The sequence below is a fragment of the Sebastes umbrosus genome, chromosome 24 (assembly GCF_015220745.1).
Source record: "Sebastes umbrosus isolate fSebUmb1 chromosome 24, fSebUmb1.pri, whole genome shotgun sequence".
Lineage (NCBI taxonomy): Eukaryota > Metazoa > Chordata > Actinopteri > Perciformes > Sebastidae > Sebastes > Sebastes umbrosus.
In genome coordinates this window covers 12,811,637-12,826,144 of record NC_051292.1, presented here as the reverse complement: position 1 = coordinate 12,826,144, position 14,508 = coordinate 12,811,637, and the positions used below count along the sequence as shown (strand labels likewise).

At 41.3% G+C, this 14,508-nt stretch overlaps 1 protein-coding gene across 3 annotated transcripts in view; it reads left to right on the top strand.

The window, feature by feature from the left end:
• Nucleotides 1-14,508, top strand: part of nlgn4xa (neuroligin 4 X-linked a) — a 96,691-nt gene that overhangs the window by 19,328 nt on the left and 62,855 nt on the right. For 2 of the 3 annotated variants that reach the window (XM_037762250.1, XM_037762251.1), the window contains exon 3: nucleotides 10,745-10,798. The exons of the other annotated variant lie outside the window; for it this stretch is intronic. In XM_037762250.1, coding sequence (XP_037618178.1) covers nucleotides 10,745-10,798 — 54 coding nt within the window. The remainder of the gene's footprint in view (nucleotides 1-10,744; nucleotides 10,799-14,508) is intronic. 3 annotated transcript variants of the gene reach the window in all.

The window sequence follows — 14,508 nt, the reverse complement described above, 5'->3', positions numbered from 1 at the left end:
CCCCTCGCTGCCCATCATCTTTATATCCCCCGAGTTGGCCTTTTCAGAAATCCGGTGTAATGTCAAAATATCCTGCAGGCTCGAGGATCAGGGAGGGATTTATAGTTTTACTGCACCTCAAGTGGGTTTGACAGATTAAGCGATGCCTATTCTTTGTCATCTGATTTTTGAAGTTGAAAGAGGAAAATCCGTTGCCGCCTGCACTGAGCATGCTCAAACGACTGTATTGCCGTTTTCCTGCTGAATCCATTGGGCCGAGCAGACCAAGGTGCTGGTTGTGTGCAGCTGAAAAGCCCAAGAGCTCTTTTTCATTTGTGTGCACAGACAGAGAAGAGGCTATGAGGATATAGATGAAGAGGAAAGAGAGGCTAGTTTGGAGTGGTGTTAAGGTCTCTGCAGTAGCTGCATACCGACTGGAGAGGTGGCTGTATAGTGAAGATGTTTTCTACCTCCGTCGCCTTGTCTTTATTGTTTAATTGTCGACATCTCCCACATTAGCTCTGTTTTACTGCTCAACACTCGGCTCAAATGTGAAACCCAGTGCAGTGTTACAGCCGCCTGTTCCCTTCATACGCTCTACCAACAGCTTAATGTTTCAGCAGCAGCAGTCATGATTTATTCCAAGCTCCCAAAAAACCCCAAAAAAGCCATTTTTCAGCTTTTTGTGCAGTGTTGGAGCAAGCTGTTCCATGAATTAAAATACTCTTTTACTGCACTTTTTTATACGGCGGAGATAAAACGAGGTAAAACCGAGGTAAATAGAGAGTGAGAGAGAGAGAGAGAGAAAACGGCTCCAAGACTGCATTTTCCGAGCCACTGCAGCTCAGTTTTATTTACTTGCGTCTCGATGCCAAACACATCAACTGATTATGTAATTTGTAGGGTGTAAAGTCAGCACTTCCACTTTATTTGGTGTAGCCTAAAGCTCAGATCTGTGCTACACTCAGCCACAGTCTGCCTGCAGTGTTGTGGGAAATAAAAATCATTCAACCGACGTTGTGAATTTCCATTTTTTTTCTGTTATTTTCCAAGGTTTTTGCTGGTATAGACGTACAACATTTGCTTCCTTTCTGCATGAGTTGGATGAATGCATTGATCAGGGACAACTATAACAATAATGTTCATTTCAGTGCTGCAAAAAATTGCACACCACAGCGCCGTAGTATGGAAGATGTTAAATGCGTAAAATAAAAACAAATCAAAGAAACAAAATGGAATATTTTTTCCATTTCATGTACGCATTTACTGTATCTAACTGAATGACTTGGGTGAGCGACTGGGAGTCACTTTCACTTTCCAAGGCCGCATTAAAATCACAACACAGAAAACAAAATTGCTGACACAAGCTGACGGCAGCCACGATAGACAGCCTTTCTATCAGGACTGCCCATTGTTCCGACAGCCCAAATTGGTGTAATTTAAGCATTTTAAATCTTCCATACTAGAGATTTAGTAGCTTTAAAAAAGTTATGTTGTAGTTTTTTGTGTTTTTTTTGCCAGTGGCCTTCTTCATCAATCAATACCAATGGTGTAATACCAATAGTGTGTCAAAATCTGGTTTTATACCTTTATTATTTTAGTTTAGATTGTGCTCACATGGAACACATTTTTAAATAAAGTTGTTTAATCACGTACCAGGCCAGGTAGTGTTTTAGCACAGGAAGTACGGGTTGTTTTATTAATGTATCGTGACCACATATCATAAAACAGTAATGGCTATTTTGTAATGCAATAACTTCAGATTTGGAAAACTGTTCCAAGACCGCCACCCTGAACAGAAACCATCATTGCTGACCGTCACTCCATAATAAATACATTGGGTAAAACTAAAGTCAAGTGAATCATCTATTTCTCTCTAGCGTTGTCTCAGTCCAGCATCCATTAGAGGAGCATAGAAAGCATTTTTTACAAGCAGCAGTGAGTGAGAGGGGCTTTTTTTCCCCTGAGATTTGGCTTTCAGGAGAATATTTTCCCCAAGAAACATTATAATTGAACATCAATTAAAGAGAAAGCCCTTTGTAGGAAAGATGCAAAGACAACCTTATCTATCAGTATCAAGTCTCCATAATGGAAACTAAATGTGCTTTTTTAAATTAAGGTTAGTGCAGTAAATGTATAAAGCATTCCCAATGCTTTTGTTAGAGTACCATTATAACTATGAAACCAAAGCTGCCGAGGGGTTTCTTCCACAACAACCGTGCGGTGAACTGGCCTCCTCTCCGTCTACCCGCTGCTGCATCTGGGCGCCTGATAAAACAGCAGTCAGGATGTGACATTTGGAGTCTTGTGACATTCAGTGCTCGGATGCCACCAGGCTGTCTTCTAGCTCGCCTTGGGAAATATAAAGGATGTCACATGAACACTGGATGATACTAATCAACATGGAAAACAGTTTGGACACTTCTTTCACTTCTGTTTTTTTTCTTTTAAGACTGCGTTTATTATCATGTTCTGTAGCATATTCTTCTTCTGTGGCTCTTTTTGCTCACCTTTAACTCAAACAAACCATTCATATATATTACTATGTTGTAAATGTTTGTCTCTAAGACTGTGTTTATGATTGTTTATTATCAGCAGCAATCACACCCGTCTTCTGTTGTATTCAACAACCATTCACGTGGTTCCTATATACTGCACGCTTCATGATACGTGCATCATTTTGAGTTTTTTTTTTAATAGAAGGTTGTGTTTTTTTGCTTACTAACTCAAAAACGGTCAATGTATTATCTCTTTATCTACCTTTTATACATTTGCAAGTGCAGATTTTATGCAATTTCCATTTTCTCTCTAAGCCCGTGTATTAATATACTTCCTTGGCATTGTAATTAGCTGTATTTACCTGTACCTTGGGATGCACCGATACCAATACTGGATCGGATATCGGGCCGATATTGACTCAAATAGCTGGATCGGATATCGTTGACGATGGGACCGATCTACTAGTTCTATGTCTATATACTATATACATTATATACAGTCATCTTAATTCCTGTTTAAGTTTTGACCCACATCCAAATTGTGCGTGCACACGGATGGGCGGCGAAAATGGAGAACTTTGAGGAGCTTTGAGAACGTCTGTTTTGCTGCGAGGGGAAATCAGCACGAAGTATAAAAAGATTCTTCCTTGTCACGATTCCACGTCAGCTTGTGTCCGTGCGGCCGTCCTTGCGGAAAGTATAACTGGAGCTTTAGTGGTCTCTGGTAAGTATGCCCTACTCAGTGCATCTGCCAGCAACATTGACTATTTCGTCTTTCAGCCTTGGAAACGCTCCCTCAGTCCATTCCCACAAGTTATCTTTGTGTGTGACTTGTCTCAAAATCTCACAATCATCCGACAGATGGTCATAGAATTTTGACAGGTAGGCATCTCTCCCTGACCCCTCGCACCGTCTCCGGGTCAATCCGCAGTCCCTCAGCCGTCAGCAAGTGTCCAATGTAAAGTACTGCCTGTCGTCTACGTTTAGTTTGATGTTTATTCTCTTTGCACCTGGAGAGGAAGCGTCTGAGTTTCTCGTCGTGATCTTTGCTTGATCTCAGCTAACGGAACCGGTCAGATTTTGGTGGTGAATGTGGTGATGTAGCGTCCTCGAATTTGAGAAGAAATGCTTTACATCACAGAACACTTTTTGCCTTTGACATCTCTGGGAGGATGTCATCAATTGTAGGGAGGCAAAATGGCTTCTTTTCAGTGCTCGATTCAGTGGTTTTGGGTCGATGCAGATCCTCGGTTTTCCGTTCGGTTTTGTCACTGAGGCCATACTACTTATCCTGTCTGCGCTACGTTCCACTGGTGTGATGATCCTTTGTCTCTCCAGATCCTTCAGTTCCTCTTTAAGAGGTGCAATCATAGCAGCCTGCTCTTTCATAGGTTCACTTGATGGTACACTGTCGTCTATTTCAATGCTGTATTCACCCTCCATGCAGCCATCACCGGTGAACATCATCATGTGTTCGTCACTGGGGCTGCACTGCGACGGTTATTTTTTTAATCCATCAATCTAACAAGCTGGGTTCAAGGGCAGTAGCAATGATTTCACACATTTAGCCAATCTCTGAATGTGGTCTCGCCCTCCCACCTTGAAGCTATCTCCTGTGCTGCAGCTGTTTTTGAAAGAGTTGACAGGAGCCGACTCAAAAGGATGCTTTCTGTGCTGGACATCTGGAGGCAGAGACAGTTATATAAGCCTCTCCACTCAAGACGGTGGCTTGCTCCAGTTCCTCTAGGGTCCACTGGGCACCTTTTTAGATCCAGGTAGTGGATTTCCTCATGTCTGACCTCCGGGTCTGAAAGGAGTTGCAGTCACTGGCCACCGCTGTTTCAAGAGGCGACTCACCACATCGTTGGGTCTCTGTCTAAAACACACTTTAGAGGATCATGGGCCACGTTTTTTTGGCTGCAGCCCGTTCTCCGGGGGAATCCATGCTTTGCCCGTGCGCAAAGGCTGTCGTGCAAATATTTCTGTAATTGATGACGGACGTTGACGAATCACCCCAACCCTAATCGTCACATCTTTCCTCATTTGTCAAAGGACCCAGTTCTTTTAATATAATGCTGTCATTGGCCAGGATATTCTTGTATAAAGGAGTCATTCTGGTCCACCACTTTGAAACTCCAGTCTGTACAGTCTATTGTTCCTTTGGTTTCTGACCTTACATTTACCGAGCGGACCATAACCTGGTCTTGTTATACATCACAAGCTCTTTCTCAGTGCGCTCCCGCTGTGTGTCTGGGTTTAGTATTGGGGCAGCTGTGGTAGAGCAGGTCGTCAACCAATCGGAAGGTCATTTGTTCGATCCCCGGCTGCTCCGGGTCACATGTCGATGTGTCCTTGAGCAAGACACTTAACCCCAAATTGCTCCCAAAGGCATAGCCATCGGTGTGTGAGTATTTAGATTAGATCCTGATGGTTAAAGTTGGCACCTCAGCAGCCTCTGCCATCAGTGTATGAATGTGTGTGTGAATGGGTGAATGCTGACATGTAGTGTGAAGCGCTTTGAGTGGTCGGAAAACTAGAAAAGCGCTATATAAATGCAAGTCCATTCACCATTTAGTAGATGTATGGGGATGATGTTACAGTCTATCTGGAAGTTGACCAATGTTTATCATCATCCCTGCAAAGAGTTGTTGGCCTTACTTGGTTTGACAACATTTGATTTGCATTTAGTAGCAAAATTAGGTTCTTCTTGTCAAAAGCTGGACACTTGTTCTTGTTTCTCTCGTGTGTTTTACCACAAAAGTCTGTTTCAGTGTAGGAACTTCCTCTACTGTCTGTCCTTGCTGTGTTTGGCCGTTCTCCGTTGACAGCTAGCTCTACATATTTGCAGCCAAGTATCAGATTAGATCTCCCTTGAGTAATCTCTCCTTCATTGCAGGACTGTTTATTCCACACACAATTTGATATGTCTTATCAATGAGTTTTTTAATGTTTCTAAAATTGTGACTACTGGCCAAGACGTTCAAATCTGTGACATATTTGTCTGGTTTTCTACTAATCCTTGGTTCCCCACAAATAATCTGTACCTCTCAACAGTCTCGTTCACTTTTGGATTACAGTGTCCGTCAAACAGTGCCGTCATCACTGTTCTCCTCGCTGACGCGCTGTCACTCATCAGAGTGTCCAGTAGCTCTCTTACACTCTCTCATGAGATAGTAAAAATGCTTTCTTCAAGGTAATGTCCATGTACAGTGTTAACTACCCCTTCCAACTCTTCAATGTCTTTGCAAGGCTGTTAGAGTCCAAAACCAGTAGGCCTATTGCCAGAGGTTTCAATCCTTCAATCCTGGCATCAGCTATTTTCTCTTTAACCAATGTTCTGTTAGCCGGTCGATTCCTCAAAGCTAATCAGCTAGCTAAGATAATATAATATATTCCTTTATTAGCTAGCAGCACTTGTCTCCATTTCATAGCAACTAAACTCTGCCACTGCTGCCACCACGCTTCATTGTTTTCCATTCTTACCAAACCATACAGAATGGACAATCAAAGCCTTGAACTTGCTTACATGTGACTTCATTTTTTTCTTCACATTCAGCTCTAGCCAGTATTACTTGTGGTGGTGTCACACTCTTTTTCAATTGCTCCCCGCAATAACACAGCTGTATGTTTACGTTTAAAACTATGAAATGGTCTAAAAATTGTAGATTTGTGACATCACAATTGGACAGAAATCCTAACGGCTTGTTTCAAATGCACAATTTTCTGAATATGTGTATTTCTCCGTGGATTGAGCGTTTTAATAGTTAAACAGTATTTATATAGCACTTAAACATGATTTTTAAAGTAAAAGACCTGAAAATCTCACTTTTTACAATACGGGACCTTTAAAGTCAATGAGTTTTCATATTGTCACAGTACAGGCGATTGTAAAATCATCAACAATGAGGCCAATCAGCATCAGTGTTTATAACAGTCAAAGGGTTTATATAATATAACCTCTGTGAAATATTGGTTTCATTAGGCTGAGGTTGTGCTTATTCATCTACACGTATTTATTCTGATTTATTGTATAATTTATGGCATGCTGTGCAGATATCTGTGTGTGTGTGTGTGTGTGAACAGCCCGAGCAGATGTGGACGTTCACGCTCGGCCTAGTTACACTGACATCATGGCACTAGCCCGTGTTTGTGCAGCTTGCCCTCTCAGTGAGCAGCTATATTGTGCAAACACTCCACCATCCCAGCCATGCTGCCACATTATGTGCCTGTTGAGACCTATTCTCCACCATGTGTTGATCAGTGAATGCTACAGCACGCAGCACGGAGGTGGGAGCACAATGAGTCGAGCAGATGATACACTGTGAACGGCACAAGAGCTCAAGGACTATTGGGCGGCATTCATAATGAGCACCATTTGTTTTTCAGCAAAAAAAACCCTCTCATTTATATCGCGTCTGCTTCGTGTCATTACAGTGAAGCGGCACTTGCAGTAATAAGCCCGTATTACAGCAGATTTCACAGTTTAAAGATGCACTCACCCGATACAAAATCATCACATGTGATGTTTCATAACTCAACACAGTTCACAGATTCGAGTTTGGAGACATCAATGCTGAGCTGAGAGGAAACTTTGAATGTGTGGGTGTTATAGCAAATCTTTAAAGGTCCCATATCGTGCTCATTTTCAGGTTCTTACTTGTATTTTGGGTTTCTACTAGAACATGTTTACATACTTTAATGTTTAAAAAAAAACTTTATTTTCCTCATGCGGGCTGCTTGAATATACCTGTATTCACCCTCTGTCTGAAACACTCCGTTTTAGTACATTTCAATGGAATTGCGTTGCTAGGCAACAGTTTGGGTCCATGTTTACGTCCTGTCAGCTGATGTCATTCACATCCACTGCAACAGGAAATAAACTGGGACACATTTAGAATGTTTACGTTTAAAACCGTGAAATGGTTTAAATATTGTAGATTTGTGACATCACAAATGGACAGAAATCCTGACGGCTTGTTTCAAAAGCTCAGTTTCTGAATACTGTGTGTGTTTCTCTGTGGATTGAGCATTTTTTCGATGCATAACAATTAGCTCAGGTGTTAGAAATGGGCGGGGGGGGGGGGGGGTAGACCTACTAGTAGACCTACTAAAGTTGTTCAGCTGGGCATGTGGCAACTGTTGGATAATGTAAGAGTTTGTCCAAACATAATAAAATGAGATTATATTTCATTTAGTTTGCCAATAGCTTGATAATGTGAAGAACTTGGACTGGGTTTGCAACAGATGGAACAGGTGACATATGGACCTTTTTTGCAGGTTTATTTGGAAAGATAAAAAGTTAAAAAAGGTAAAGTTACAAATGTGCAAACACGCTTTAAAAACAGACGCGCGTACAGCTGGCGGTACCGTGAGGTGGTCGGCTTATTATTAATAAATAAAATAAGTATTTCTGTGCTTAACAAGACATAACTGAGGGAAAAAAAAGTTAGTGTTGTTTTTTCTTTCAAGGTAACATAAAATGGTCCAAGAAGGAATGCACAAGTTTCTGATTTGATACCGCAGGAGATCCTTTCATAACTAGGTGATAAACATTTCAATTCCGTTGAAATGTACTAAAATGGAGTGTTTCAGACTGAGGGTGAATACAGGTATATTCAGGCAGACAGCATGAGGAAAATAAAGGTTTTTTTTTAAACATTAAATCACGTAAACATGCTCTAGTAGAAACACAAAATACAAGTATGAACCTGAAAATGAGCACGATATGGGACCTTTAAAGGGACGGGTTCGGCCCACGGGCTGCCAATTGAAACTAACTATTACATGGACACTAGGTGAGGCTCTGAACTGTAACTGGATACTCCCAGTAGCTGCTGGTTTTAAGTCAACATGAAAAGCTTTGGAACCATCTAGAACAGGTAATACCTTTTGTCTGAAAGGATTAAAGTGGATATACACGTACAGGTTAACACCACTGCCTGCTGCCCATTCCTGTCCGACAGGTTAGAGCTATCTGACAAGACGGAGACGGAATGGGCAGTGAGCTGCCAGTCAGAATGAGCAACACCTAAAACTAAATAGGCGTGTTTTTTATGTTTCTAATGTTGCTGTTAGCTCAGCTTGTTTGCTGCTGTTCATCTGTATTTGGCAATCCACCAGCTGGCTGGGACATGTCTAATTACTGGAGCTGCATGTCCATCACTGCAGTAACTCACACCACCTGACGGAGAACAATATCTCTTTAGGCTGCATTGATTGTTTAGTCTCAATTCATTTGAAATCACATGAATGTAATTAACACCCAGCGCAGGTGAAACAGGTACTTACAGAATTTAATATTTCATAGTCATAGTGAGTGTTGGAGGTGTCTTTTTTCCCTGCTGATCTTCGAGTTCTGACTCAACTTTTTGCCCTTCAAAGTCAGACAAAACACTCCCACACTGATCCCGGACCAGAGCTGCCTTCATACAGCCCCTTTGTTCCAGGCTGGATCGTTGCCAGGGCCAAATGTTTGACAGTGGAGACCAGTTTTAGCAATAAGCTGTGATAACAGATGAGGTTACAGGGTCAGTTCACCCAAATAACAAAAAGAAAATAACATATTAATCTTCTCCCTTCACCGGTATCTCTTCATGCAAATAGATTTCTGCCTCCGCATTAATACAGTGGAGGTGGATGGGATTTAGTTTATGGCACTCAAAGCATCACATAAATGCATGTCCAAATTAAAACAATATCTCTTTTAAGTTTCTCTGTTACTGTAATTACAGACTATGGACAGTTTTTCATAGAGATTGTTTAGTGGTTGAAAGTAGTTCCAGTGTTGACAGATTGGTCTGGTTTCTGCCCAGTTGGGCTACTTTTGATTGAGTCGGGCTGGTGGATGATATTATGGGCTGCTTTTTTCAACATTTGGCAGGGTTTTATGAAAACAATATTCATAAACAAGCTGTTTTATGGATAATGGAGTAAGTATGGAGGACCTATTTACCTTGACGTCAACATCATTGACATGGGAATTCATAGTCGGTTGTCTGACTGAACTCTTTTGGGGTTGCGATAGCCTAATTATCTAACATTTTATCTTTGGTTATTTGATTCAGATATGAAGCTTTGTATGCTTATGATGTGTTTTATATTGCACACGTAATGGTTTTACAGTTTTGCACGGCAAGATTAGGATTTTGGGTTGTTTTTTTATTGAATTGGGCAGTTTTTAAAGGTCCCATATCACGCTCATTTTCAGGTTAATACTTGTATTTTGTGTTTCTAATGGAACAGATTTACACGTTGCAATGTTAAAAAAAAAACGTTTTTTTCCTCATACTGTCTGTCTGAATATACCTGTATTCACCCTCTGTCTGAAACGCTCCGTTTTAGCGTTTTTCAAGGGTATTGCAATGGAGTTGCGCTGCTAGGCAACAGCTTGGGTCCATGTTTACTTCCTGTCAGCTAATGTTATTCACATACACTGCAACAGGAAATGAACTGGGACTCATTTAGAATGTTTACGTTCAAAACTGTGAAATGGTCTAAATATTGTAGATGTGTGACATCACAAATGGACAGAAATCTTAACGGCTTGTTAAGGGGGAGGGGGGTTACACCTCTGGAGGATTACAGAGAGAGGAGATGATAGTGGCATCAGCAATGTGTGCAAAAACATAAAATGTTACCGAATGATGCATGTTTTTGGGATACAGTGTAAATATAGCACACACAGCATTTTTAGCTTTATAAAATGTGTAACTATGTTTTTTTTTTTATCTATCGTCCTCGCCTGAAGTTTTCTTTTTCTCTCTGCTATTGTTCAGCCTACTGTGTTCTTGGTGAAACATGTATACTTTTGCCACATGGATAATTGCAATTATCAAAAATAATCTCACTCAGCTGCACAACTTTTTTGGCTTGTTTGTGCTGTAATATCTTTTAGCGAATGGGTTCGTTGAGACGGGGCAGATATCGGTTGCAAGTGATGGTGCTGTCAGCGGCCGCAGTGCGTTCTTTGTGAATCTGCCCGTGACCGTACAGTTAATGAGAGTGTGTATCAGACCAGTGTGGCAGATTTGTTTGAGCTGGTGGAACCGTTTTGGTCCTGCCAGGCTGCTGTTGTGCTCCTTGTTAGTCAAATACACTTCATCACACCACAGCCTGTTTCAGCACACGATCAATTTGTTCCCTCTTGTTTTTCCTCACACAGCACCACGAACCTTTTTCATCTATTTTTAAGAAAGAGAGATTTTTTTTGGCTCTTCTTTTTCATTTTAAAATCTTTCCCCTTATTCTACTTTTCTCCTCAACACTAGGGGCAAACACGCAAGGCGCAGATTTCAACAGTAATGATGGTGGCGGTGATGAAGGTATTTTTCTCTTTTTTCCCCCCTTTTTGACCAACAAAATAAAAGCCTGACACCTGTGCATGACAGCAAACCTGCAGACCTCTTTTTTTTTTTTAGTCCGTTTCTTTTGACCCCACTTCCTCCCCTCTCTTCTTTTTTTTGTATCAACCTCTTTCCTCTTTGGAGTCATGTAGATCAGAGGATCTGAGGAGAGGTCACCTCTAAACAGGAAGGAGGCCCCAGTAATCCTTTACTCACCTGTCATTGCCAATTCAAAATGTGATCTGAACTCAGCTCTGCATGTTATTTTGCCTCCGCTGATGAATTAATATTTTAAAGCGATCATGTCCCTCTCCTCCCTCTCTACATTCTTTTTTTCTTCTTCCATTGCTCGGTGAAGCATGAACACTAACCCATGTTGTTTTGACAGTGGAAATTTGTTCATCGGTGGCTCGAGAAAAAAAAAAAACCCTGCCACGTTTTTTTACTGTCTTCTATTAACACCTCGCTCCTCTGCATGACAATAACCATATAGTGCAGTGTATTCTCTGTTGGGTAATCTGTGGGGATTGGCACATGACTGGAGGTGAAACAGCCGACAGGAGGCGCTTCAGTTAAAGGGCACCGTTTGTCTTCAGGGCGGGGAGAAACATGCAAGTGCCAGAAAAAAAGCGGTGACATTTTGTGAATAACATGGGCAGTTGTTCAGTTTTTACGGATGTTGCTCCAGAGAGTGATATTTGACATAATCCTCACCGTGCATTCTTCTACATGAGTTAGCTTTAGCCAGGCTGCTCTGTGAGCCGGGGGCCGGTCTTAAAACTGAGCGGGGTTGAATGGATTGTTCACGGATTTATAGCATCAATGTACCTGGATGAAGGGGGTTTATTTCTGGTTAACATGCAGCTTTTTTTCAGACTAATCGTACAAAAATATGTGTCCAAATCAAACCTACATATATTAAATCATTGGCTCGCTAAACTAAGTCCTCCTCAAGATGGATATACACCAATCAGGCATAACATTAAGACCACTGACAGGTGACGTGAATAACATCAATTATCTCGTTACAATGGCACCTGGCAGTGGGTGGGGGGATATATTAAACAGCAAGTGAACATTTTGAATTTTGAACTTTGTGTTGGAAGCAGAAAAAAATGGGCCAGCGTAAGAATGTGAGCTACTTTGACAGGGGCCAAATAGTGCTGGCTAGACGACTCGGTCAGAGCATCTCCAGAACTGCAGCTCTTGTGGGATGTTCCCGGTCTGCAGTGGTCAGGACTTACCAAAAGTGCTACAGGGATGCCTTTAGGACCCTGGAGAGTGAGGGAAGATTATTTATGGACACTGGTAGCGAGCGCTCTCTCTCTCTCTCTCTCTCTCTACTACCGATCCTGCCGACAACGCCAATTATGTAGTATTGAAAATTGTATTTAAGACTGTAACTATCAATTTCCAATCTAGTTCACCTCATCACTCCCCAGGGTCCTAAAGGCATCCCTGTTACACAAGGAAGGAAAACTGTTGAACCGGCGACAGGGTCAGACCCGAGGCTCATTGATGCACGTGGGGAGCGAAGGCTGGCCCGTGTTGACCCATCCAGTAGAAGAGCTACTGGAGCTCAAACTGCTGAAAAAGTTAATGCTGGTTCCGATAGAAAGGTGTCTGAACACACAGTGCATCGCAGTTTGTTGCGTATGGGGACCAGTCAGGGTGCCCGTGCTCGGTGTAAGCTCTGCAGCCAGTAATGCTCCTTGTGTAATATTTAATATTAGAATGAAATCGGGAGATAATCCAATTAAAACCCAGCTCAGTTTCTTTTTCACAATAAAAGTTCATTGCAGGTAATTTTATGTAATTCAATTTCATTTATTTAAAAAAAAACAATGACCTGAATGACAAAGGGTCGCTACTGGGAAACTAACAAAAATAAACTGCACACAGAAATAATAATAAAAGGGTCTCTCGGGTTCTAAAAGGAGACTGAGGGAATATAACTCCTCACAGCTGCCCACTAAATCTACCAGAAATGACAAATGGGGCACAAAAAGGGAAGTAGAGGCTGGCTAAAGATGTGCACACTCAAAATCAAAACCCCACAAAACACACAAAACAAACCCAGAGAGCCAACTGAAGGTGTTGACCCCCTGCAGACACACAACCAACTGTGCAGCCAACCTGCTTATAAAGCCTCCGAGCCAGGCTGATTATCAATAGCTGAGGGTGATCACAGGTAATGAGCAAGGAGAGAGAGAAACCTGCAGCCGATTAATTTAATTAAATTTGTTCAAAATGTAACTTAAAGGGAGATTTGTCGAGTATTTAATACTCCTATCCACATGGAAGTGGACAAACATGCTGCTTTATGTAAATATGTATATATATTCACACTATCTTGAGGTCAGAGGTCCATGGACCCCTTTTAAAATGGCCATGACAGTTTTTCCTCGCCAAAATTTTAGCGCAGGTTTGGAGCGTTATTTGCAACAAACCTTGCATGGTTGGTACCAATGGATTCTTTAGATTTTTTAGTTTCATTTGATACCAGTATCTTAACTCTAGCTTTAAAAACTGAGCCGCTGCAGCCTCCGAAATATCATTTGTGTTAAGGCGTTATTAATCTTTGACAGCCCTAATCCAAATGCATTCTCAACTGGCACAAAGTCGGTGTAGGAACACACTGGTTTATATATAATAAGTGCATCAGATTGCGCTGTGTTTTTACCTGCGTAGGAGATCTACCAGTGAGTGATGAGCTGGTGTAGATACAGGTGGACTAAAAGTGTGCAAGCTGATGGCTGGTCATTACAAATATTCATGCTTGAAGCAACGATGGGAGATATGATGAAGTGATAGATAAAGTGCAGATAAAGTAATACAAGGTTGTTTAATTAACTATGTTCATGCAATTTGCAAGAGAACATTTCACATGGAAGATTCTCTGCCTCTGAAGAGCTAATAGCACCGGTTGATTAACAATTAAAGCTGTGATGGGGAAAATAAATGAACAGCTTTCATTTATTGAACTTCTATAATGTATAATATATTGAATAAGCGGAATATAGCAGCAACCAAAGAAGGAACAGGAAGTTGTGGTTTTGTGTTCATTAAACTTGACGTTCAATGAAGGATGAGTTTATAATGTACATTTGGCTGAATCTACCTCAGTGTTCTCTTGAGCTGTATCAGCTGTATTCAGCATTGCAGTGATAGGTCTAAAGGTTTGTCTAACGTAGTGAGCAAAAATACACTTTCATTTCCAGGTGAACTACATGTTTATCTTACTTCATATTACCATGCAGCATCACCTTATCATGTGTGATATCAGATAAATCCTCCTCTGAGCTGCATCACCTGCAGAACGCTGCGTAATGAGTTGCTGCTGCGGTAGATCAGGTGCTAATTACATGCAAATTGTGAGCACAAATTGAATGAAAGGCGCAGTGCAAATTTGCCATGCACTATTACATATGTAAATCTGGCCCTGGGTGTTTTTTTTGCCGCGGTTCCGTTGCATAAATTGGTGCCAATAAAGGATCAGTCTGGTGTTATTCTATATTATATTTATTGTCAACTAATCCTATGGAAAGACTTTCTGACCTCCCTACTGTCTGTGTCTCACAGCTCCAAGCCAATTGTTTCCTATTATTAAGCTATTAATAAGCTCACTATTATTTTTAAAGTCTCAGTAATTTTCTAAAACAGCTGGTCACTGTTGTTTTTTTCAAATA